Source organism: Castor canadensis, chromosome 17, assembly GCF_047511655.1.
Source record: "Castor canadensis chromosome 17, mCasCan1.hap1v2, whole genome shotgun sequence".
Lineage (NCBI taxonomy): Eukaryota > Metazoa > Chordata > Mammalia > Rodentia > Castoridae > Castor > Castor canadensis.
The window spans coordinates 44,095,903-44,121,803 of NC_133402.1; the positions used below are offsets into that span (position 1 = coordinate 44,095,903).

Genomic DNA, 25,901 nt, shown 5'->3' on the forward strand with positions numbered 1-25,901 from the left:
TCAACGTCACAACCATTGGATACTGCCCTGTGGTTCTGTGGGATGCTAATGTTAGGCAAAGCTGACTGGCATGCATATGACGATGTTGTGCGTTACTCTGCAAGCCAAAAAATAACTTTAGAAAAGTGAAAAAGGGAGAAGGTGAAGAAGAAGCCCAGGTCCTAGAGCTTAGCTGTTTTCTTGGAGGGAAGTGGGTCTGTATGGCTCTTGTTAGGTGTTCCCCGGCCTGATTCTCTGGGGCTATCAATAACCAGCATTTGGCCTTGTGAGACTTGGAGAGCCACCCTGGTGGAAGTTCCTTGTTCCCATTTGTCTGAATGAGAACCCATCATAGGCTTGACATCTACTGTGGGTAGCCTGTGGACTCCAGAGAAAGGTAAATGTCTAAGTCTGTGTCCATCTCTCTGGGGACATTCAGTTCTCCGATGCCTGCCTGAGGGACCATCCCATCCCCAGAGAAGGGAAGCTGTTATCTCCAGGTCACACAGCTGGTGAATGGAGACAGATTCAAGGCCAGCTCTGTATGACTCCAATACCAGTGCCTTTAACCACTTGACATATGGCTCTACTATTGCTCAATTCTGGTGGAGGCAACAAGCATTCACCAAGCAACTGGTGACGGAGTAGGTGACAAATAGAGAAAGGGAGGGGGAAATGAGGGAAGAAGGCCTGAAAAGACACACCGTGGACATTGCATATAGCACAGGCTTTCCAGGAGTCATGGTAGAGGAGAGTCTAGGTGGAGTGCGGGTCAGGGAGGATAGGAGTGGGGTCCCACTGTGGGGGCGTCCAGGATTTGTGAAGCTGGAAAAGCTGTCCAGGTGGGCCCTGAGGTCTGGACTGAACTTTCATGACCTTGGTCTAGCAGCTGAGGAATCACTCCAGGGAGGCTGGCTTGGGACATGTTTTCCAAAATAACTGTCCTTGAGGGTTTCTTCTTCACGGATGGGGTCATTTGAGCTTGACTCACTTGTTAGCCGGAGAAACAACTTGTTGCTGGTGTGGCTGGTGGGAGGGCTGAAGTGTGGGGAGGGGACAAGTATTCCCAGCCTTGAGGCAGGATGTGTGCACTCTGCAGTCCTGAGAGGAAGAGGTCACAAGCTGGGAGCCACACTCACCCTCTCTCTGCACTGCACTTCCCAAGGGTGGATCAGCCAGCTCCTCTCCTCCCAGCTCTGGCTGGAACCCCAGGCAAGTCATCTGGCTCTGGTAGGTAGGGAAGAGCTGCACTCCAGGAGAGGGACCTGTACAGAGGCCACAGTGGCCTGGGGAGTGGGAACAGGTGCTGGGGGCTGGGGGGTATAGGCTGGGTGGGGGAGGACTTCCTCTCCACAGCACTAGGGAGCAAGATGTTCTGCTGGCTTCTTACCCCCTTTCCTGGCTCTGCAGATTCTTAAAGCCCTTGAGAGCTGATTCTCAACCTGGCTGGGTGGCTCTGTGGTCCCTTCTCTCTCTTCCCTTTCTCAGATGAGCCATCTTCACAGCCTCCCTCCAGGGCTGAGGCTCTCTGGCCCTGTGGTTTTCCTTTGTACATTGTCCTTGTCCTCCATCCCAAACAGTTCAAAGACCCATGCAGTCCCCAAATGGCCTCCATCGAGGCCAGCATGAGTCAGCTTTCATTTATTAACATTTAGTCACATCAGGGCCTAGAAGGGGGCCAGTGCTGTGCCAGACACTCAGTTAATTTTAATAAAAACTCCTGAGGGAGATGAGAAGCTGATGTACATTCAGAGAAGTTTAGTAATTAGCCCAGGGTCGCATGGTTGTTAGGCAGACTAGGCCAGGCATGGTGGCTCCCAGCTACTGGGGAGGCTGAGTTGAGGAGATTATTGTTTATGACCAGTGTGTACAAAAAGCTAGCAAGACCCCATCTTAACCAATAAGCCAGGTATGATGGTGCAAGTCTGTCATCCCAGCTACTGGGATGCATAGGTAGGAAGATCGTGGTCCATGACCAAGGAAAAAGTGAGACCCTATCTGAAAAGTAAGTAAAGCAAAGGGGCTGCGGGGGTGGTTCTAGTGGTAGATCGCCTGCCTAGCAAGCATGGTGTCCTGAGTTCAAACCTCAGTACCTCCCTCCCCTCCCAAAAAAGTAGAGTAATCTGTATCCTGTTGGGCGCACTACCCTCCCTGGGGTTGGGGAAAGGGTTTCAGTTTGAACTCAGCACTAGGGGTAACATTTCAGGCAACAACGATGGAGGTGAAAAAACTTTCAGCACTGGGCTTTTTGTAGCAGTGCCTAATTTTGCTCACTGAAATCAGCTTTGAGAGCCGGGCTGTTCTTGTGGTCTTATCAATGTCACAAACCTCTCCATTTCCTGATAAAAGCCCGGAAACATTGAGGAATGTGGGGTCCCAGGGAGCGTGGGGAGGAGAGAGGCTCCCAGGGGTTTACAAGTGACCTCTGCCCTGCTGGGGACTGGACAAGGCCACTCCCTTCCAGTCTAACTCTGATTGCACAAGTCCCTGAGGTGTGGCAGATAGGGCTCTGGGCAGGAAAACAGGGAGATGAGATATGCAGGAGTAGGATCACTGGGAGGCTTTAGCCTCTTTTCCATTTCCTCCCTGGCCTTTCCACACTTTGTATTGAACATATATTATTTTAGTATTCAGGAAAAATAGCTAGTTAAAAAAGCAGAGCTGGGCATGGTGACACATGCCTGTAATACCAGCAACCAGGAGGCAGAGGCAGGAGGATTATGAGTTAAAGGCCAACCTGGGCTACATAGTGAATTTGATAACAACAGTAAGAACAAAGGTAAAGAGTGGAAAGTGAGCCCAGTGGACTGGGAATCAGAGGTCAGAGCTCTGGGGCTGACTCTGCCCAGCTTGTAGAGTGGCTCTGAGTTTCCTGTGACACTGGGGGCATTACCTGCTGTACCTGATTTCCTGCCAGGAAAACCAGCAAAGACAGGACAGGACAAAGTCCCAGGGACTGTCAAGGCAGGCTTGATTCTGCAAAGAGGGGGATTTTGACTGCACTTGCTCTGTGTCCTTGGGAATGTTCCTCCCGCTTTCTGAACTTCAAGTTCCTTATCTATAAAATGGGGCCTGTCACATAAGGTCATTGTGACTTGTCAGAGAAGGAAGTCTGTAACCTGCTGGTTATTTTCTTGAGCAGGATGCTTTGCATTTCAGAGCTTTCACATTCTGGTTCTCTTAGTCACTTGCTCTGTGACTTTGGGCCAGTTTTGTAACCTCTCTGGGCCTCAGTTCTAATAGTATTCACTTCTATCAGCAGCCTGTGACGATGGACTAAGTTAATATGTTGAGAGCCCTGCACCAGGCAGAGCACATGGTGGGGCTCAGCAGCGTTTAGCTGTTAGAACGATCACATCAGACTGAATTCCCACAGGATCCTCCACTACAGCTATGATTTATTCTGTGCAGGAGAAAGCTGGAGGATGGAAACTTTGCTTTTGTCTTGAGGCTGGCAGGGCCTGAAGGTTTTAGGCCAAGGAGCACCCCACTACCCCCAAATGGACTGACAAAGTGGAGATCTAGCTTGTGGAGTGGGTTACCCATGACCTCTCCCCTGTAGCGTGCTGTTCCCAGGCACTGCTGCTCTCTAGTCCCTCCCTGTGTGGTTGTACTCTTCCATTCATACACCATCTACCTCCCAGCCAGTCTTCCATTCAGATGTTGTAGGCTGCAGCCTGGTCTCCTAGCTTCTCCATCTCTACTCCCATTTCCCCACCTTGCCTTTTCACGAGCTAGCCTGGAACTCTGGACCTGGGTTCAAATCTTAGCTCAGTTCTTTATTGGCTGTGTAACCTTGGGCAAGTTCCTTAGCCTGTCTGTGTCTCAGTCTCCTCAAATGTAAAATAGCGGTAATTATATGGCTTGCCTCACAATGCTGTTACAAAGATGGTATGAATTAAAGAAGGTAGAGTTTGAGACGCGAGCCTGGCCCGTAATAAGTGCCGTGGAATTTTTGGGTGTTGTTATTGGGGTTGTTGTTACATATACAGCTAGGGTTTAATATCCAGTGTTTTCCTGAGCTCTAGAGGAGGAAAGGCACTGATAACAGCTCTCCAAAGGCAGGTTTTCTGCCTCTGGTGTCCAACCTCTGCTCTGCAGCATCAGAGGGCGTTTTGCAGCTAACTGCTGTGGTTGGTCTTAACTTTTGCAGCCACAGTTGGATGAGGAATGCAGGGTGGGGATACAGAGTTAAGAGCAGAGGGCCAGAGGGGGCTGTTCTAAGCCAAGCCAGGCAAAGTTCAGGCCTTGGGGACCCCTCTCCCCCTTTCTTTCCAGTCCTTCCAAAAGCAGTCAGGAAGCCTCCAAGAGGAGGGCCTGGGGTAGTCACAGGGCCTCTGCCTGTGACACAGATCAAGTTGGGGGTGGTTCTGAGCAGTCACGCTCTCCCTGGTCACTGGTTCCTGAGGCTGCGGGGGCAGAGCTGGCCTGGGCTGAGGGAGCAACTCACAGAAGGAGGCTCTGCTGTGGCCAGGAGACTGGCCAGGCAAGTGGAAAACAGGATAGGGAAAATGAGGAGGGAGAAGGGAGAGAGGGAGGACACCATGCTGACTAATTAACCATCATTTACTGATGCCTCCCAGACGCCAGCCCTGTGCTGTTGAGTCCTGGGGACAAAGCAGACTTCTGGGAGTGCCAGATTCCCAGGAAAGTTGGGTGATCCTCCAAAGACAGCTGTATGTCAGGAGGTGGACAGGGGCTAAGGAGTGACTTGTGAGTACTCAGGGGATGGGGCAGAGTTCCCTGATCACAGGCTGTAGGCTTCTGGAAAGGGAGGGTTCAGTGTGCATTTTAAAGGAAGGTAGGATTTCCAGATTCTAAGGAAGGTAGCAGGGGTAGTGTCCACTGGAAGCGATCTCAAGTGCTGCTCTTGTTTTTACATCCCCAAAGCTGGCATTGCAGAGAGGTCTGGCTCCATCTTGTTTATCTGAGCATCATCTGTCTTTTGTCAGCCAAAGGCTCATTGGTCCCTGGGAGGACTCTTGGGGCCCTGTCCTTAAAGGCTTTTGGCTAGGGGAGGGTGGCAGTGGAACTGATATGGAACATTGGGTGGGTCACCTCTATGGGGTCCCAATCAGTGATACCCTGGGTTGGGAGTGGGGATGCAAGAGGGCAAGGAGGACAGGGAGAGGGGCAAGCCCTGATTAAAGATTTGCTATGGTGTCAGTGCCTTTCATGGCAAGCCACCAGCTTATGTCACTGATTGCTGTCATCAATTGCTGACAAAGTTGGTTACCTGCATGAGTGTTTGTTGACTGTCCCCAGATTCCTCCCACCTGGCTCTCTGGCTGTAGGAGCTGTCCCAGCACACCACTGGCTTTCAGTTTTCTCTGCCACAAGTTGCTGAGGCCAGAAGTCTCCTGCTGTCTAAGTGACTGCAGTGTGGTTATCCTTCAAGTTCAAGTTTGATCCATTTTCAAAGGGTGTCTCAAAGGAAGGAGTCACTAGTCCCCATCTTGGGTCCAGTATCATGTGCTAGTCTGAGGCCATGGACAAGTTGGCCTTTCCTCTTTAGGCCTTAGTTTCATGGGAAACTAAGGAACCAGCCTTTGGATCATAATAGGATCACTTCCCAGGACTACTGTGAGGATTAAATGTGAACGTTACATATGAGTGCAGCTTCTAGAAGGAGTGCACCTTGCATGGCTGCTTCTTGTTCAGATAGATGTAGTAACACCTGCGCTCCTGTGCCTCAATTGCAGCTTCGCCACAGACCTTGGGAAGTAAGCCCTGTCTGCCAGTAGACCTTACTTTCCAGGCAGGGGTTCTTGCAAAGTCAAAGCTGTAGCCAGCCTGCACCAGAGGTCTTAGGAAGATGCCCAAAAGAGATATGTGGTTCATCTCTGTGCCTCTGGTTTTATTGCAGGGGAAGCTCAGTTGACTTTACCCTTGTCATCCCTCTTCCTTGAAGCCCTCCTCTCTCTGTTCTCTATGTAATTCCCTGGATTCTTCAAAGATCCCACTGCAGGGTTTCATCCAGGGTTGCCTTACTGTCTGCTAATTTACACTAAGATGTAAGTGACTATCATTCCACTCCTTCCCCCAATGTATTGCTGGAGAAACCAAATGAACTCAAGCAGCAAGGAAAAGCGAACACAAAAAATGCAAAAAGAGATTGAGCAAGGCAGAGGTTGGGGTGGGGTAGACAGGGGACTGAAGTGAAGTCAGGAACAAGGGTTCATGGCTCAGACAATCATTGAGCACTCACTGTATGCTTTGAATAAGTTTTTCCCCGTCAAGTCTGTTCTTCACTGTAGGTTTGAGGGAGGTACATGTGACACACTCTTTCTCCCTTGTTCTGAGATTCTGAGGGCACAAAAGAGAAGTGTCATAATTTTCTATTGCTGCCATAAGAAATTTTCCCATCAACACACATCTATTTATTTATTTATTTAGGCAGTACTGACATTTGAACTGAGGACCTTGCACTTGCTAAGCAAGCAATCTTCCATTTGAGCCACGGCCCCAACCCTTTCTGCTTTAGTATATTTTTCAAATAAACAATGACCAAGCCAGAGCTCATGCTGGCCTTGGACCTCAGTCATCCTATCTCCACCTCCTCAGCACATGGGATTACGAGTGTCCACCACCACACCTGGCTCTTGAATTTATTCCAAAGGCTGTGTATCGAAGGCTGGCATGACTATGTTGCTCCCAGAGGCTTAGAGATAATCGATCCCTTGCATCTTTTAGTAGAGAGATGCATCTCAGCTCGTCTTCCCTGTACAGAAAAGTGCTTTAGAGGAGGAACTGGAGGCAGGGACAGAGAAGTGTGCATGATTATTAAGTAGTCCCAGTCACAGGTGTGTTCCCCTGCTCAGAGGTGGTGGCCCAGGTGATCCTGATCGTCTCAGGATTGGTCAGGCGGGGGACAAGAAAGTCATTGCTGCCTGGCGGGTGGCGGTACCCACTGTAAAGATGTTATCAATCAGTCCTTTCCTTCCTGGAACTCAAGACGATTGCAGGAGAGACTCAGAGTACAGGAGACAGATGCAAAATGGAGGTAGGGATGCCAAGCTTTCTCCTGCTTTCCAGAGAAAGCGAGAGAATTTGTGGGCCCAAATAAGGAGTGAGTGCTTTTCAGCAAAAACACTTTGTAAGAACCTGTTACACAGGCTCACTAAAACCTCAGAGCGTTAATGGCAGAACCTACAGCAGCCAGAACAGTTGCAGAGGGTAAGGTGCTGGAGCACCTTCCAATACCAAGACCTTTCTCAGCGTTCCCTTTTGGTGACTGCAGAGTGGGGCAGAACAGAAGCCAAGGATGAGGTCGGAGCAGGACAGGGCACTGTGTGCCTGGAGTCTGAAAAGCCAAGTTCAGTTGCAGTTTGGCCAGTAACTCCCTGTGCAACCCTGGAACATCGCTCCCCCTCCTGCCGCTCCTCTGCCGGGTTAGTGAGGCTGACAGTCCCTTCTACCAGTGATACAGGACTATACGGTATCAGGAAGCATGCATGCAGGGTGCTGGTTGCTATGTCACTTTGTGTTTGGAAGAAATTGATGGGAGGGGGGTCAAATCAAAGATCAGAGGGTTGGAGGCCCTGAGTGGGAAGGGGACACAGCGTTCTAAGGGGAGGTGGCCTGGACTAGCCCAGGACCTATTGATCCTGACCTCTGTCTTTGATTAAGCTTTACTCAGACTCAATTATTTGCTCAAACAAGTCACAGACTGAGAAATTCAATCACAATCGAGGTCAGTGCTGGCAGCTCCAAAGAGCTGGCCAGAGTTACTATTTTCTGGATCAATAAGCCCTATGCAAATGGGTCCTCCACACCCCTCCAGTATCAACCCCTCCAGCTATTCATAGACTCCTAGCACCAGTGCTGGGGTGCCCAGAAAAGGGAGGGGCTCAGGGTTGGAGACCCCAGATGCACAGGAGGAGAGGGCAAGCAAAGGAAGGCACAGGGCCAAGTTCCTGAGGCTAGACAGGAGCAGAGCTGAGTCCTAGATAAAGCTGCTCTGCCTCAGCTCCTGCAGATGGGACAGGGTATGTGTGTGAGGTCCCCAGTGTCTGGTACAGCTACTATTTGCTAGGAGCCTCAGGGTGGGGCAGAATGGAGCAGCCGGCTCCAGGGCTCTCTCAGGAGGGGCTTCTATCTCTGCAGCATTGGAGTTTCTATCAGCTGTGAGCTACATCACCCTGTACTAACAGGATCTGATAAAGGCCTCCTGAGTCAACAGTTCTTTCAAAATCTACCTGTTAACATTTATTATTTCTTAAAAAAAAAACAAAACAAAGGACAGAACTTATGCCAGGAAAGACTAGGGACAATATTTGCAATACACACACACACACAACCCCCCCCCCAAAATCCATACCATATAAGAACTCTTGTAAAGTTGAGTGTGGTGGTGTATGTGTGTAACCCCAACACTGAGGAGACTGAGGCAGGAGGATTGCAGGTTCAAGGTCAGACTGGACTGCATAGTGAGTTTGAGGCCAACATAGAGAGACCCTTCTCAAAAAAACCCCAAAACCAAAGCCAAACAAACAAAAAACCTCATATAAAATGAGAACCCCACATATTAAAACATACGTGGGGTATTGAACATAGAACACTAGAACAAAAGAATATGAAATAAATGCAGAAATTCAAGGTAGAGTTCATTTGTGTTTCTGGGTATGTGACCCATTATTGACACCAGCCTATAGGGTCACGTTAGTGACCTTGCATAGTTTTCTGCTTGGGCCACATATTCCTTTTAATGTCCTCCTCTTTCCTCCTCAAAGCCCCATCCCACTGTTGACCAATCCAATGTGTTGGACATACAGTCTCTCTCTCCCCTCCTTTCCTTCCTTCTGTCCCTTCCTTCCCCACTTCCTTTCTTCTCTCCCTCCCTCCCTTTTTCCCCCTTCCCTCCCTCCTTCTGAAACACAATACAGTATTAAGCACAATTCTTAGTTCATGGCAGATGCCTATCATTGGTCTATGTGAGGCTGTCTTCTAAAAATTATTTCATTCTTCAGATGTAATTCGGGGCAAAGTTTTTTTTGAGTAAGACCTGAAAAGCACAGGCAGCAAGGTAAAAATTAGACAAACAGGATTATATCCAGCTAAAAAATGGCAGAACAAAGGAAACAATCAACAAAGTAAAGCATACAGAATGGGAGAAATATTTGCAAATTATTCAACTGACAAGGACTAATATCAAGAGTATATATGAAACCCAAACACCCCAACAGCATCAAAGAAAACAAGCAAAAACCCTCAAGTAATTTGATTTAAAAATAAGCAAATGACATACAAATGGCCAACAGGCATACAAAAAAATGCTCACCATCACTTAATCACCAGAGAAATGTAAATGAAAATCACAATGAGATGTCTATCACTTCACCCACTAAGAATGGCTATTGTCAAAAAGACAAAGAATCATGCTGGCAAGGATGTAGAGAAAGGGGCGCTCCTATGGCACCATTGGGGCAATGTGAATTACTATAGGCATTATGGAAAACAGTTCAGAGGTTTCTCAAAGAGTCTGAAATAGAACCACCACGTGCATGCATAGGTGGAATATGAAAAAGGTGAATTCGTAGAAGTTGCGAGTGAATATGGTAACCAAAGTCTGGGGGAGAGGGGAGAGCAGAAGGGAAGAGGTCAGCGAATATGTTCAAAGTTATAGTAGGTAGGAGTAGGAAGTTCAGGTGTGCTATGCATAGTAGAGTGACTCGAGATAATTATATTACTGTGCATGTTTTTTAAAAAAAACTTGCAGAAGGATCCTCACACCATTCTGCAGACTGAAAAGTCAGAGCAACAAGAAACATACTCTGAAGAGAAAGAAAAGACGAGTTCTAGGAACCAATAAAGACAGGAACCTAAACAGCATTGAGAATCTGAAAGGCAACTCAGAGAAAAGTGCCAAGAAATTCCTAATTTCAACCTCAGCTCCCCAGCTGGGGACAGGAAATCTGACTCGGAAAGTGTAAGGTAAGCCCAGAGTGCTGTCAGCCCCAGACAGTAACTGTGGCCCTAAACATAAAAGCAACTCATGGTCCTCAGAAGCTTTAAATCCAGGGGCTTTTTTGTGTGTGTGCGACAATACCGGGGGTTTGAACTCAGGGCCTCATGCTTGCTAGGCAGACACTCTACCACTTGAGCCACTCTGCTAGCCCTGTTTTGTGTTGGGTATTTTCCCAAGACAATAGAGTCTTGGGAATTATTTGCCTGGGTTGGCCTTGAACTGTGACGCTCCTTATTTCTGCCTCCCTAGTAGTAGCTAGGATTGTAGGTGTGTACCACCGGCACCCAGTCAGCTGGGGGTTTTGGTCTAAGATTGACCCCTCTTGAATGACAAGCTTGCTTTAGAGAAGAAATTCATTGCATGGCTTGGCTATAACCAGTAGTCATCTTGATAATGGTCCTATTATTAGGCCCTAGAATCAGAAAACCTGAAGAAACCTCAATTCAGACTCCCCATCAGCACCCTATTGTATTGACTGTGTGAGTCATGGCTTGGTGGAACATCTGACGCAAACCCGCTTGAGAGGTTTACACTGCACGGAGCATGGGTTGTGACCAGGAGGGAGTCAATGATCCACAAGGAGTGACAGCACTGGGGAGAAGGCATTGCCAGATTGAAGCTGGCAACCTCCCTCCAGCACAGAGCTCGGCATGTTGGTTGCTCCCTCCATTCTCAGAGGCATCTGCAGACAGCCTGGCCAGGACATTTGCCCACATCTGGGTGCAGCTGCTGGGACTCTTGGGACTGAACAGATGCCTGCTCAAATGTGGGCCACATGGTGAGAAGGGTGTTGACCATGTCCTGGGGAAAGAGTGCAGCAAGAAGCCAGCAGGGTGCAACATGCATTTCACCCCAAATGTTTGCTTATCTGGCAGATTCCAACCTTACAAGGCCCAAAGAAAGCATCTCTAAGTACCTCTGCTAGGATGCTTTTAAATCCTTTTTTCTGTTTTATTTTATTACTACTATTTTGTTTTTTCTCTCATTTCTTATTTCCCCTTTTCTGTCTTTTACCTTTCTCCTGCTTTCCCTCTTTTTATTTCTCTGTTGTTTTTCTTATTTTTTTCGTCTTTGTTTTTCCTTTTCCCTCTTTCTTCTTTTCTCCTTCCTTTAAAAAATTAATCTACTTTTATTACTTTAGCTTATTCTTTTTGGCAGTGCTGTGGATTTGAACTCAGAGCCCTGCATTTTCTAGGCAAGTGCTCTACCATTTGAACCATGCTTCCAGCAGCTTTTGCTTTAGTTATTTTCATGTTAGGGTCTCATGCTTTTTCACAGGTTGGTCTTGGACCACAATCTTCCTACTTCCACCTCCTGCACAGCTGGGATTACAGAGGTGTACCACCACTCTCTACTTGTTTTCTGAGGTAGGTTCTCACTAACTTTCCCCTCAGCATGGTCTAAAACCATGATTCTCTTATCTCTGCCTCTCAAGGAAATGTGAGCCACCATGCCTGGCACCTTTTTAGCTTCTTCTATATTATTTTTCTACTTTTCTTTTCTGCTTTTACTGGTGCTGTGGTAGGTGTTGCTTTCATTTGATTTTTACTGTATTTCTTTATCTGGTTTATTTTTATGTTGTGGCTGCTGTTGTTTGTTTTCTTCTTTCTGTGTGGTGCCTGGGATCCAGGGTAGCTCCTTGAACATGACGGGTGGGTGCGTTGCTGCTGAAGTACAACTCAGCCTAGCTGGGAGAAGTTACGCCTGACTTCAGCTATGACCTAGTCCTGCTCAAACCTTGACAAAGACTTTGACTTAAAGAAAAGGGAGCTAGCATCCAGCTGATGGCCTGGTCCTAACTAGGTATGGCTAGGGGGGCAGCTGAAGGCCCTTTCCTGGACATTCATCTCCACAGCAACAGCAGAGAGAAATATCACAATGCACTGACCTGCAAGAGACCTCAGCATAGTTTACTTCTATGCTCTTTCAGAGGGCACACTGGTGACCAGACTGGGGGAGTAACCACAGGAGGACACTCCTTATCCTCCACCACCTACAGCAAACTTGCCTAAACTGCCAGAGGGTTCCCATTATTGTGAGAAAGTGGGTCTATCAGGGTCTGTAAAGTATGCATTGTGTCAACATGCTGTAATCACGGCCAAGAAAGCCACAGGGAAACTACACTATGGAGTCCATTTTCAATAAAGCTCAACACTACACAATAAACCAATCTTCTAGAGCACACCAAGAAAAGGCTGCTTATTAACAAGCATTAGATAAATGATGAAAGATACCTACCTCAACAGGTGAATAAATCTCAACATAGAAACACAAGAAATGAAAAACAACAACAACAACAACAAAAAACCCATGGAATATGATGCCTTCATATTCCCTTACTTAAAACTTACAACTCCTTAGTAAGTTACTCTAAAGACTTTGAAGGTGATGAAATGCCAAGAAATTAAAAAGGATGATTTTTAAAAAAGGATCAGTGAATTCCAAGAGAATACAGAAAAAATTCAATGAATTGACAAAGAGAATGTAGGATATACAAGCAAAATTCAATAAAGTGAGAGATTCTGAAAAAGAACCAAAAGGAAATCTTAGAAATCAAAAGCTCAATAATTAAGATAAGAAACTCAATTGAAAGTCTCACTAACAGACTAGGTCAAGTGGGAAAAAAATACCAGGGCTTGGAGACAAGGCTGATGAATTATCATATTTAGACAGTAATAAAGAAAAAAGAAAGATACAAATAAAGAGCATACAAGATTTATAAGACACCATTATAAGACCAAATTTATGCATAATCAGGGTAGATAAGGGAGAAAAACTATAGATCAAAGGCGTTGAAAACCTATTCAGTGAAATAATTGCAGAAAATTTCCCAAAGCTTGGACAGGACATAGACATCCAGGTCCAAGAGACATTTAGGACCCAAATAGACACGACCAGAACAGAATCAGAAAGGAATCTATCCATGTGTACCATAGTTAAATTAGTAAAAGTACAGAACAAGGAAAAATATTAAAAACTTTAAAAGAGAAGCACCGGATCACATTTAAAGGCAATCCATCAAAATAACAGAAGATTTCTCAGCAGAGCCTCTAAAGGGTAGGAGAACATGGAATGAGGTATTTCAAGTCCTGAAAGAAAGTAACTGCCAATATGAACTGCTACACCCAGAAAAGTTATCCTTCAGAATCTGAGGAGAAATAAAGAGCTTCTATTATAAATAAAAACTAAGGAAATTCATGACCACTAAACCAACAATACAGAAGATACTTTAGGCAATCCTGAATCCACAAAAAGATAAACCAAATCATGACAACATGGGAAAGAAAAAAATCTCACTAGAAGAGTAGATAAACAATGAGAATTAGCTAAAAATCAAGCATTTATTAATACAGTAAGTCATTAAAACTTCAAGAAGAAAAATAGGGGGAAAACGTGAACATATAGTCTTCAAAGTAAAATAAAAATGAGAGTAAAAAGTAAGTACCTTTCAATTATAATCCTGAATGTAAATGGTCTTAATTTCCAATGAACAGATCCAGACTGCTAACTGGATTTTAAAAAGACCTGACAATATGTTGCTTGCAAGAAACTCATCTCACTGGCAAAGACAGACACAGACTAAAAGTAAAAGGATGGAAAATTATATTCTAAGCAAATGAAATCCAGAAGAAAGCAGGATTAGCTATACTCATATTTGACAAAGCAGACTTCAAGCCAAAATTAGTCAGGAGAGACTACATATTGATAAAGGGAACAATTCATGAAGAAGCTATGATTGTAAATGTATATGCACTGAATGTCAGAGTATCCAGTTTTATAAAACTGGATGTAAAGGGAAAGCTAGGCTTAAGTACGATAACAGTGAGTGAATTCAATATCCCACTCCCACCAATAGATCATCCAGACAAAAAAAATCAGAACTAAATTACATTACAGATCAAAAGGACTTAGTAGATATCTACAAAATATTTCACCCAACAGCTGCAATGCATCAGCACAAGGGAATTTTTCCCCCCAAAATAGATTATCTATTAGATCATAAAGCAAGTCTTAACAAATACAAAAGAAATGAAATAATTCCTTCCATATTATCAGATCATAATGGAATAAAACTAGAAATCAACAGCAAGAGAAACTATAGAAATTATAAAAACCCATGAAAATTGAACAATAGACAGGTTTTTTTTTTTTGGCAGTACCAGGATTTGAACTTAGGGCCTTGTGCTTGCTGGGCAGGTACTCTACCACTTGAACCATTCCCAAGACCCTTTTGGTTTTTTTCCAGATAGGTTCTTGCTTTTTTGCCCAGGGTGACCTGAGCCATGATCCTCCTTATTTATCCCTCCCATGTTGATGGATGGCAGGCTTAAACCACCATGCTCAGCCTGAACAAAACACTTTTGAATAAACAGTGGGTCATTCAAGAAATAAGAAGGGAGTTGAAAAATTTCCAGAACCAAATAAAAATAGAAACACAATATACAAAAACTTGTAGGATGCAGTAAAAGCAGTAGTAAGAGGGATGTTTGTAGCTGTGACTGCCTACATTAAATAAACAGGGATCTTGAATAAACAACCCAAAGATGCATCTCAAGATTTTAGAAAATGAGAACAAGCCAAACCCAAAATCAGTAGAAGGAAAGAAATAATAGATAAGAGCAGAAATAAATGAAATTGAAACTAAAAGAACAATGCAAAGGTCCAATGAAGCAAAGAACTTGTTCTTTGAAAAGGCAAAAAAAAATTCACAAGCCTTTAGCCACTAAACTAACCTAAAGAAAGAGACAGAGATCCAAATAAAATTAGAGACAAAAGAGGGGTATTTCAACAGATACCACTGAAATTCATAGGATCCTTTGGGGATATTTTGAAAACCTGTTTGCCAATAAATCAGAAAATCTAGAAGAAATGATTAAGTATGTACATACATATGACCTACTAAAATTGAACCAAGAGGATATAAAAAGATTAAATAGATGAGGTTGAAATAGTAATAAAAAGTCTCCTAACATGAAAAGCTCAGGATTGGATGGATGTACTACTGAATTTTATCAGACTTTTAAAGAACTAACCCCAATGCTCACAAACTATTCTATAAAACAGAAAGGGAAGGAATCCTTCCTTCCAAACTCATTTTATAAAGCCAGTATTGCCCTCATATCAACACCTGATCAAAACACACAAAAAATAAAACTATAGACCAATATCCTTGATGAAAATAGATGCAAAATTCTCAATATAGTACTTGTAAATCAAATTCAACAGCACGTTAAAAAATACACCACAACCAAATTGGTTTCATTCCAGGAATGCAAGGATGGTTCAACACACAAAAATCAGTAAGTGTAACATAGCATGTAAATTAGAATTGAGAATAAAAACCAAATGATCATCTCAGTACCTGCAGAAAAGTCTTTTGCCAAAATACAACATATTTTCATGATAAAAGTCCTAAATAAGTTAGGTATAGAGGATCATAACTCAACACAATAAATGCTGTAGATGACAAACCTATAGGCAACCAACATCATAATGAATGGGGAAAAGCTGAAAGAATTTTCTCTAAAATCAGGAGCAAGACCATGCTGTTCACTTTAGCTACTTTTATTCAGTATAGCACTTGAAATTTTAGTCAGAGAAATAAGGCAACAAAAAGAAATAAAAAGGAATACAAATAGGAAAGGAGAAAGTCAATTAATCTGTTTGTAGACCATGTGATTCTACACTTAGAAAACCCCAAGACTTCACTGAAAAACTCTTAGATATGATAAACAAATTCAGTATCAGGATACAAAAACTCTATGCACAAGCAACAAACTTACTGGTAAAGAAATCAGAAAAATGATCCCACTTATAATAACTTCAGAGAAAATGCCTAGGAATAAAACTAACAAGGGAGGTGAAAGATTCCTATGATGAGAATTGTAAAACACCGAGGAAAGAAATTGAAGAAGGCTCTAGAGGATGGAAAGAACTCCCATATTCATCGATAGGAAAAATTGAGATGGTTAAAATGGCCACACGACCAAAAGTGATAAAAAAAGATCCAGTGCAGTCTCTATCAAAACACCAATATTATCCTTCACAAAAATAGAGAAAATAATTCTAAAATTTATATGGAAGCAAAAAAGATCACAAATAGCCAAAGGAATCCAGAGCAAAAAGAGAAATGATGGAGACATCACTATCATCAATCATCAATATCTTATTGACATCATCAATATCTTATTTCAAAATATACTACAGCACCTTAGTAACAAACACAGCAAGATATTGGTAGAAAAACCAGACATGTAGATCAGTGGAATACACAGAGAACTCAGAAATAAGCCTGCACATGTACAGTCATCTGATTCTCAACAAAAGTGCCAAAAGCATATGTTGGAGGAAAAGATAGCCTCTTCAATAAATAGTGCTGGGAAAACTGGATATCCATATAGGGAAGATTGAACTAGAGCCCTGTCTCTTACTCTGTATAAAAATCAACTCAAATGGATAAAAAACTATAGTGTAAAATCTGAACCTTTGAAACTACAGAGGAAAGCATAGGGAAAACACAAGCTATCGGCACAAGCAATGATTTCCTGAATAAAACTCCAATATTGGAAAGAAAAGCAAGAATTGATAAATGGGATTGATCAAATTAAAGAGCTTCTGTGTAGCAGAGGAAACAATCAACAAAGTGAAGAGACAACCTAGAGAATGGGAGAAAATCTTTACCGGCTATTCATCTGACAGAGGATTAATATTCAGAATATATTAAGAACTCAAAAAATGTAACAAAAGAATGAGTAATCCAATCCAACAACGGGCCAATGGTCTGAACAGACACTTCTAAAAAGAAGATGTATACACAGCTAATAAATAAGTGAAACAAAAAGTGCTCAAAATCTTTACCCATCATGGAAATGCAAATCAAATCTACATTGGGACTCCATCTTACCCCAGTCAGAATGGTTATTATTAAGAATAAATAAACAAAGATTAGTCAAGAGGTGGAGAAAAAGGAACTCTTATACATTGTTTTGTGGGAATGTGAACTAGTACAGCCACTATTGAAAACAGCATAAAGTTTTCCCAGGAAACCAAAAATAAAGCCATCATATAATCCAATTATACAACTCCTGGAAGGGTTAGCCAAAGGAAATAAAGTCAGCATATAAAAGAGATACCTGTATCCCTATGTTTGTTATAGCAATGTTCACAAACCCCAAAGTATGGAATTAGCCTAGGTAACTGTCGATAGATGCGTAGATAAAGAAAATAGGTATACACACATGTATACACTGTTTAGCTATAAGAATGAAATCCTATCGTTTTAGGAAAATGAATGGAACTGGAGGTCATCAGGTTAAGCAAAGTAAAATAAGTCAGACTCAGAAAGACAAGTATTGCATGTTTTTTCTCATAAGTGGAAACTAAAAAAGAATGAGAAAATGATGGAGGAGGGATGGGAAGAGAGACTAGAAGGGAAGGTAGGTATGATCAAAACTCTATATGTACATGTATAGAAATGTCACAGTGAGACCCATTAATTTGTACAATTAATATTTTAAAACTGTCAAAAGCAAAGGAAACCCTCAGGTGATAGAAGTCAAGAAAACCAAAAGCCAGAGTGGATACACTGTTCATTTACAGATGAAATGAGCCCCATTGAAGATAAGCTCTCATTAAAAAATAATTGTAAGCCACCCAAGGAAGAATAATTATAAGCTACACATAAGGCACAGTCAGGAGACTCAATAAATTAGCTAATTGGTTAAAATAAAAGATAATAAAAAAGAATCTTCAAAACATTATAAACCTTTTTAAATGAGGGAGGAAAAGAAGTGAAGCCATAATGAAAGAACCAAATGCTCCAATAACACCTAAGGGTTAAGTAAGACACTTATCCAAGGTGACAAAATAGTAAGTGGTGAACTGGGGTCCCCAGCCATGTGCTCTTGCTTGCTGATCTGCAGGTGCTGCTGTAGATTTGAGGAGCTTACTGGACATCCCAGAGTAGTAGCCAACATGGGTTTGGAGAGACGTAAGACATGTGAGTTCTCACTGCATTTTTTGTTGTTGTTGTTCACACCATTGCAGAACTTCAATACTGCGTGATCTTCCCAACATGGCCACCAACTCTCCTCCACCATTCACCACTGAGGTCACTAGGACTGAGAACAGCAGCTTCTTCTATGACTACGACTACCTGGATGAGGCAGCCTTCTTGCTCTGCAGGAAGGATACCATCCTATTCTTTGCCAAGATCTTCCTGCCGGTCATCTACAGCCTGATCTTTGTGTTGGGCTTGAGTGGGAACCTCCTGCTTCTTGTGGTCTTGCTCCGTTATGTGCCTCGTAGGCGGATGACTGAAGTCTACCTGCTGAACCTGGCCATCTCCAACCTCCTGTTTGTGGTGACATTGCCCTTCTGGGGCATCTCCATAGCCTGGCATTGGGTCTTTGGCAATTTCTTGTGCAAGATGGTGAGCACCCTCTACACCATTAACTTTTACAGTGGCATATTCTTCATTAGCTGCATGAGTCTGGACAAGTACCTGGAGATTGTCCACGCTCGGCCCCTGCATAGACTGAGGACTCGAGCCAAGAGCCTGTTCCTAGCAGTCATCGTGTGGGTTGTGGCCCTGGCCATCTCCATCCCTGACATGGTCTTTGTACAGATACATGAAGACCCCCAGGGTGTGTGGAACTGCTACCCAGATTTCGGTGGGCATGGGACCATTTGGAAACTCTTCCTTCGCTTCCAGCAGAACATCCTGGGCTTTCTCCTCCCACTTTTAGCCATGATCTTCTTCTACTCCCGCATCGGTTGTGTCCTGGTCAGGTTGAGGCCACCAGGCCAGGGTCGGGCTCTAAGAATGGCTGCAACCCTGGTGGTAGCCTTCTTTGTGATGTGGTTCCCATACAACCTTACCCTGTTTCTGCACTCGCTGCTGGACCTACAAGTCTTTGGGAACTGCAAGGTCAGCCAGCATCTAGACTATGCAATGCAGGTGACAGAGAGCCTCGCCTTCTTTCACTGCTGTTTTACCCCTGTCCTCTACGCCTTCTCCAGTTGTCGCTTCCGCCAGTATCTGAAGACTTTCCTGGCTGCTGTGCTCAGATGGCACCTGGCACCTGGCACTGCCCAGGCCTCATTGTCCAGCTGTTCTGAGAGCAGCAGGCTTACTGCCCAGGAAGAAATGACAAGCATGAATGACCTTGGGAAAAGGCAGGCTGAGGGCTCTCTTAGCTAAGGGAACATAGTAGAATAATTAAGTCTGAGTGGCCACGCCAGGGCACAGGGTGCCTGCTGGGTTGGACTTGCACCTGAAGCACTAACTCCAAAGGCTGCAGTGACCATGCTTGGTTCTCAGTTGTCAACCATCAGCAGCACTGGCTACTCTTGCCTTTTTCTGTTATAGGAGACTTGGGACTCTGAAGCAATAAAGCAGCACTTTATTGTGCTGAAAGAGACTCAGCGGACTCATGTCCAAAGGCTGAGCCCTGAGAACAAAGGGGTCTTGTGTTATGTACCCTTGCAAGCAAGTTACAGAGGCAATAAAATTTAAAATAAAACAAGATTTAACCCATATATGGTTACATGCACCTCTATAGGCTACTTCAGCCTAGTGTTAGTGGCCTTCTACCCCTGGTGCTAAGTGACCTTCTTCATGTTTTGGATCCTTTAGGTTTTATCTCTGCTATGCTGTCCTTCCCTCCCTGCTACTTTATTAGGACTCAGGCCTGTCTGTTTCTCTTCTAGTCCTTCTCCCTGCTACATTATTCTCCCCTTTGATGCTTGGACCCACCTAGGGTCAAAGAGCATCATCTTGATTTATGGGTTTATATTTCCATAGCATCATTACATGGGGGGCCATTTTTCTTTCAACTGTGGCATCGATGAGGCTGGAGACAGACCTTACAATCTGAGGGCCATGCAGGAAAAAACCAGGCAAGCCCCTAAAATCAAAAGCATAACACTTATGAGGGTTTTGAATCCCCCAAAAGTTGAAAACCATTCTCCAAATAATTTTCCTGGGTTCCAACCTTTCCAAGTCTGGACTGGGACATGGGCAATTTTTCTCATTCTGTCTGTGATCTCTTTTATGACCTTTCTTTCATCATCAAGCTGTAAGCAGCAATTACTCAGGTTATATTTTCCACAACTCCTCCCTCAGAGGCCAGCAAATAGTCTAAAGCCAAGCAGTTCTGATGAATGGCATCTTGGTGCTTTGTTTTGCCAGCAGATAGAGGGCTCTTGCAGTTTCATTAGTTATAATTTCAAAAACAGCTTGCAGCTGTTGAGCATATATGTAGGGGTGTGATAGCCCCAGGACCTGTCTTCTGCCCAAGTGGCAGGACCATAGTACTGGATGATTTGCTTGGGAGGCAAATCATTATCTTTCCAGCTGTCAATTTGTAAGGCACTACTTAATCTTTCTTCATATATGGGGACTCCCAGTTTTTCACCTTGTCTAAGGGGAAGCAAGAAGGGTGGCCTGATTGAGCCTAGTATGCAAGACCCAAGCCAGCTGCTGGGTAGCACCACATAAGCTTGCTTCCCACAGAGCCGATATAGCCCCCTGGGGGCCCGCCAATCTATTTTTGCAGTGATTGTCCCAAGCTTTCTGGAGATTATGAAAGTTGACCAGTGGGTGGAGCTGGGGTTCTGTGTGGTTTGGAGCTCCCCACCATTGGGTCTCTTGGGTGGTGTCATTGTAAAACTTCTGTCCTAAACAAGTGAAATCCCCTACCAGGGTAGAGAACCAGCCTTAGGTGAGAGATACAGTAATTCCCAATAATAGAAGTTTTTAGGGGCCAGATGCTTTCTCTGTGATTGGGAAAGGCAGTCTCATCAAAGGACACCCATAGGTCTAGCTCCCTTGCCTCCTGTGGCCAGTGGTCTCCTATGTTGGTTTCCTCACAAACATAGCATGAAGTAACATTCAGTGTCTAGGTTATAGACTCAGCCAAGGAGAGGACTGTTTTTGGTCTTGTCAAATATAGGGAACTCACTTTTCATTTCCTCATAGAAGGAATGAAAGAACTTGGTAAAAGGAACTTTTATGGTTGATTGTCACTAATTTGAGGTGCAGTAGGGTCCCAGGATTGGACCCATTTCCATTTATCTTTACACTGACCTTACATCACTGTTCTCAATCTGAGGGCATTAAGTATAGTAAAATTTACAGAATTACAATTGCCAAGTGTCCAGTCAGGTTTAGGTGTTTCCTTGTGGAAGAGAGCCAAGCACCCTACTGTCAAGAAGCCCCATGAGACACAACTCCAGTAAGAGCAATAATGCCAACCTGTGCCACCATGTGACCTGCCACATGGGTTGGAGCACATGTATCTATCATTTAACACATAGGCTCTCTCCCAGGCTAAGACTCCGCATCCCCTGGTCTCTCAGCCTATGGCTGCACATACATCAAAAAACACTGACGCTGGTTTATCAGGGTTGAATACCCGGGTACAGTTAATGAGGTCCCTAATTCCTCCCCAGACAGCACCACCAAATCTCCAGACCTCCACCCATTGTTCCCCAGGGCTGTAGGTAGGGTTGAAACAGACATGCTGATTACCGTGGGAACATACTGAATAGATGGTAAGGTTGTGCATGCATGACCTCATGATGGTGCCTGCACAGGAATAGTAAGTATGGAAAAGCAAAGTCCTGGCAGCAACACTTCCTGCCTGAGTAGTATGCATACATAGGTCACAGGATGAGGGCTCTGGGACCACGAAGGGGAACCACATCAGTAACAATAAACAGTAATTATTCATCCTGCCTGAAAGAGGTAGAAGAGAGCTAATAAAGACTTTTCTCTGTGAGTCCAGTCAGCGGGGGTGGTTTCTGCCAAATCTATGGCAAAGACTAGGGTGAGAAGTACAGCAACTGATACAAATAAGGGGTGACAATGCATTACAGTGAAATAACTGAATAGAAACAGTTCATCTATCCTGTTAGACAACTGATTCCTCATGTTTTGCTGTGAGTAGACTAGTCAGCTTCCAGAGTGACTACAGCAGGGCTGTCATCTCGTTTTTTATGGTCCCCTATTGTTTCCCAAGAGGTGGAGTCCTGTCAAGGGAGGGCAGTGACATTCTGGAGAGTGATCTTAAGTAGTGAAGCCAGATAGGGGATGCACTCACACTCAAGAGAAGCTGACTTGACTTGGCTGTAGTGGATCCAAGGAGCTATGTCTGCTACTTTGACTGCAGTAGGGATAGACAAAATAACAACAAAAGGCCTCTCCAATGAGACTTTAATGGTTGGACAATCCATTCCTTTACCCAGATGGCATCCCCTGGCCTGTAAGAGTGCATGGGAGTTGTCAGGCTGATAGGAAGTCTCTTCCAGACCCAGTCATTGATCTTTGAGAGAGTCAACCCGAGGGCCTGCATCTGCTGCCTTAAGGTGAGGTCACCTAATTCCTTAAGGTCCCTCCTTATGCTCTTGATTAAAGGTGATGGGCGTCCATAAGGATTTCAGAGGGTGAGATGAGAGCCCTGTCTGCTTTGTGGGACCAGATCTAATTCTTAGTAATGCTATGGGCAGTAATTGATCCCACTGCAGATGGGTCTCCTGACACAGTTTAACTAACTTGTGATTTTAGGGTTCTATTCATGCACTCTATTTTTCCAGAACTCTGGGGGCGGTAGGCTGCATGCAACTTTCAGGTGATTCTGAAGCCCTTAGCCACCAACTGTACCACCTCTGCCACAAAGGCTGGCCCATTATCCAACCCAGTTGACACAGGTATTCCAAACTGAGGGATGATCTCCTTTAACAGACATCTGGTCACCTTCCGGGCCTTTTCAGTTCATCTGGGGAAGACTTCCACCCATCCTGAGAAGGTACAAAAAAACACCAACAGATATTTGCATCCTCAAACTCATGACATTTCAGTGAAGTCCATTATCAACTTTTCAAGAGGTGTTCCACCAACGCTCTGCACCTGAGGGAGTGCTCTGAGCCTTTGTCTGGGTTTATTTTTAGCACATAGGGTAGTCTCTCACATACTGCCTTACTTATGCTGGGGATCTTGGGGCCATAAAAATGCTGAACCAGGGTGGTCTCAAGGGCTGTTCACTCTGAATGACTTCCTTCATGGAACTGCTTGACAAATGTAGGGACCAGAGGCTCAGGTATGGCAATGTGGCCATCAGCAAACTTCCATCATCCATTTGGCAGAAAACTTCCCTCCTCAGTCTTAACCAAGCCTGTTCTTGTGGTGTGTACCATGGACCCCATTCAGCTAAGGAGCTTGGGAATAAGGCAGTTGTCAGAACAATTGGGGCTGGTCTCCTTGTGAGGGCCACTTGTTTGGCCTTTTTGTCAGCTTTCCCATTTCCCCAGGCAATTGTTGCATCTCCCTTCTTGTGCCCTTGGCAGTGTATAACTGCCACCTATTTAGGGGCTCACACAACATCTAGCAGTTCAAGGATTTTCTGCTCACACTTGATACTTTTTCCTCCCAAGTTAATGAGTCTCCTCTATATAAGGCCCCATGAACATGAATGGTTGTGAAGGCATATTTATAGTCAGGGTAAATATTTGCTAGTACTTCTGCAGCAATCTGGAGTGCCCACCTAAGGGTGACAAGTTTACCATTTTGCACAGAAGTGCCTACTGGCAGTGAGTGAGCCTCAGTAACTGAGTCCAAAGTAACCAATCAGCAAAGTGTGTACCATCCCAGACAAAGCTGATGCCATCTGTGAAATATTCAATGTCCGGATTGCCAATTGACTGGTTAGATCTGGGCCACTCAAAAAAACCTCATACATAAACCTCTAAGCAGTCATGCTCCAGGGGGCCCAAGGCAATTGGAAATAGAGTGGCCAGGTTTAGAGGCTTCACAACCTCCAGCTGGATGCATGGGTTTTCACATAGCATACTCTGGTATTTGACCATCTCAGAGTCAGCCAATAATTTTCCTTACACTCCATGAGTGTCAGAACAGAGTGGGGAACACAGACAGTGAGTTCTAGAGTGAGCTTGTCTGCTTCTGTCATCAGGGCAGAGGTAGCTACTAGGGCATGCAGACAAGGTGGCCAGCTTCAGGAAATGGCATCAAGTTGTTTTAACAAGTAAGCCACTGGATGGTGCCAAGAGCCCAGTAACTGAGTCAGGACCCCAATAGCTATTCCTTTTCACTCATGGACATACAAAAAAAGGGCCTAGAGTAGGGGTATTGGTGAGTTCCTTCTTGATTTCTTTAAAGGCTTTCTCTTGCTCCCTCCCCATACTAAAGGCTCCCATTCTCCTCCACTTTGTGGCTTTATAGAGGAGTCTGGCCAAGAGGGAGTAATTAAGGATTCAGAGTCAACAGAAACTTGCAGCTCCCAAAAACTTTCTAATCTGCTGGTGGGTCTTAGGGGCTGGGATGGAACATACAGCCGTTTCCTCCAAGGACCAAGCCTGCATTGCCCCTGGGACATGTGAAAGCCAAGGTATTGGACAGTGTTTTGGCAAATCTGGGCCATTTTCTTAGAGGCTTGTATCCCACTTTCCATGAAAGACAAAGGAGAGGGTGTGTCCCTTCCATACAGTCCTCCTGAGTTGGTCCAGCCAGCAGGAGGTCATCTACATACTAGAGGAGTGTGCAGTTGTGCTAGTTGTCTGAAAAGGCTTTTAGGTCCGATGCTAAGGCAATTATGAAAATAGTAGGTGAATTTTTGAAACCTGTGGCAACCGAGTCCAGGTTAGTTGCCCCTTTTCCCCAGTGTTGGGATTTTCTCATTGGAAGGCAAAAATAGGCTGACTCTGTGGGGCCAGGCAGATGCAGAAGAATGCATCTTTAAGATCTAGGCAGGTAAGAAACTTTGCCTCAGCTGGGGCAAGGCCTAAAAGCGTGTATGGATTTGGGACTACAGGGTGCAACATGACAGTTGCTGAATTTACTGCCCAGAGGTCCTGAATTGGCCTGAAATCCTCAGTCCTTGGTTTCTGGACTGGTAATAGGGGATTTTTCAGGATGACTGACAAGGTTGGAGGATCCCATATTTTAAGAGTCTGTCAAAGTGTTTTTGAATTCTGACCTGGGCCTTGCAAGGAATGAAGTACTTTTTCTGGCTGATGAGGGTGACTCCCCTTAAGTTCCACCATTACTGGGGGCACATTTTGGGCCCAACCTGGGGAGTTATCTTCAGTACATACAACTGGAATCCTGAAGGGAAGCTCAGGAATCTCCGGAGGCCTCCCTTCAGGGACATACAGCTGCCATTCTTCTTCTTGTGCAACCGTGAGGATTAGAGTCTTTGCCTCAGGTCCTCTCAACTTTAAGGCTGCTGTGCCATCTGAATCAAAAGTTATCTGTGCCCTCAGTTTACACAATAAGCCCCTGCCCATCAGGCCTACAGGGCAATCAGGGAGATAGAGGAATTCATGCCTTACTTCATGACTCCCAAGATTGCATCATCTAGCCATTAAGAAGGGGCAGCAGACCTGGTCCCCTGTAGCCCCAATAATAGTTGTATGCTTGTTGGAAAGAGGACCCACTGCTTGGGTCACAACTGAATGTTCAGTGCCAATGTCCACCATGAGATCATTGGGGTGGCTCCCTATTTTCATTCGGGCCATAGGCTCCTGGGGGGCCCAGTAAGATGGAGCCTGGTATGTACTAGTACTCCTCATAGCCTTTCAGGCCTGCCAGACTGACAATGTTGTCCTCCCAGGGGCTGGCTCCCCTGTGGGTAGGCTGATATTTTCTTTTGACAACCTGGACTCTGCCTTTTGGGAGTCCCTGACCCGTTGAGGGACATTCATTCTTCCAGGCCCTTCCTGACAACAGTATTGGTTTTGCCCTAGTTCCTCCCTAAGATAGGGGTGTCCTGGGGGCATCTGTCATCTTCCTTGGGGATTGCCTCTGCCAGGATTATCTCACCAGGGCTCATCTGACTGTCCAGCAAGGGTTGCTGCAAGGAGGTCCACTTTCCTTTTCATCTTCTTGTCAGCTTCCCACTTAGCCTCCTCATCTGAATTGATAAAAACCTTTGTGGCT

At 44.7% G+C, this 25,901-nt stretch overlaps 1 protein-coding gene across 8 annotated transcripts; it reads left to right on the plus strand.

Moving 5' to 3' along the window:
• The first annotated feature begins 1,007 nt into the window (after positions 1 to 1,007).
• On the plus strand, positions 1,008 to 19,484 carry Ackr2 (atypical chemokine receptor 2). Of its 8 annotated transcripts, none has more exons than XM_074059011.1 (5): positions 1,008 to 1,209; positions 9,698 to 9,912; positions 10,356 to 10,724; positions 11,225 to 11,313; positions 17,993 to 19,484. In XM_074059011.1, exons 3-5 carry the CDS (start codon positions 10,722 to 10,724, stop codon positions 19,146 to 19,148), a joined length of 1,248 nt encoding a protein of 415 aa, XP_073915112.1. In that variant the 5' UTR covers positions 1,008 to 1,209; positions 9,698 to 9,912; positions 10,356 to 10,721; the 3' UTR covers positions 19,149 to 19,484. The 8 variants fall into 8 exon arrangements, with proteins under 8 accessions (XP_073915112.1, XP_073915111.1, XP_020027492.2 ...); XM_074059010.1 differs by having other exon boundaries at positions 1,008 to 1,191; XM_074059012.1 differs by lacking the exon at positions 10,356 to 10,724 and having other exon boundaries at positions 1,012 to 1,191.
• The last annotated feature ends 6,417 nt before the right edge of the window (positions 19,485 to 25,901 follow it).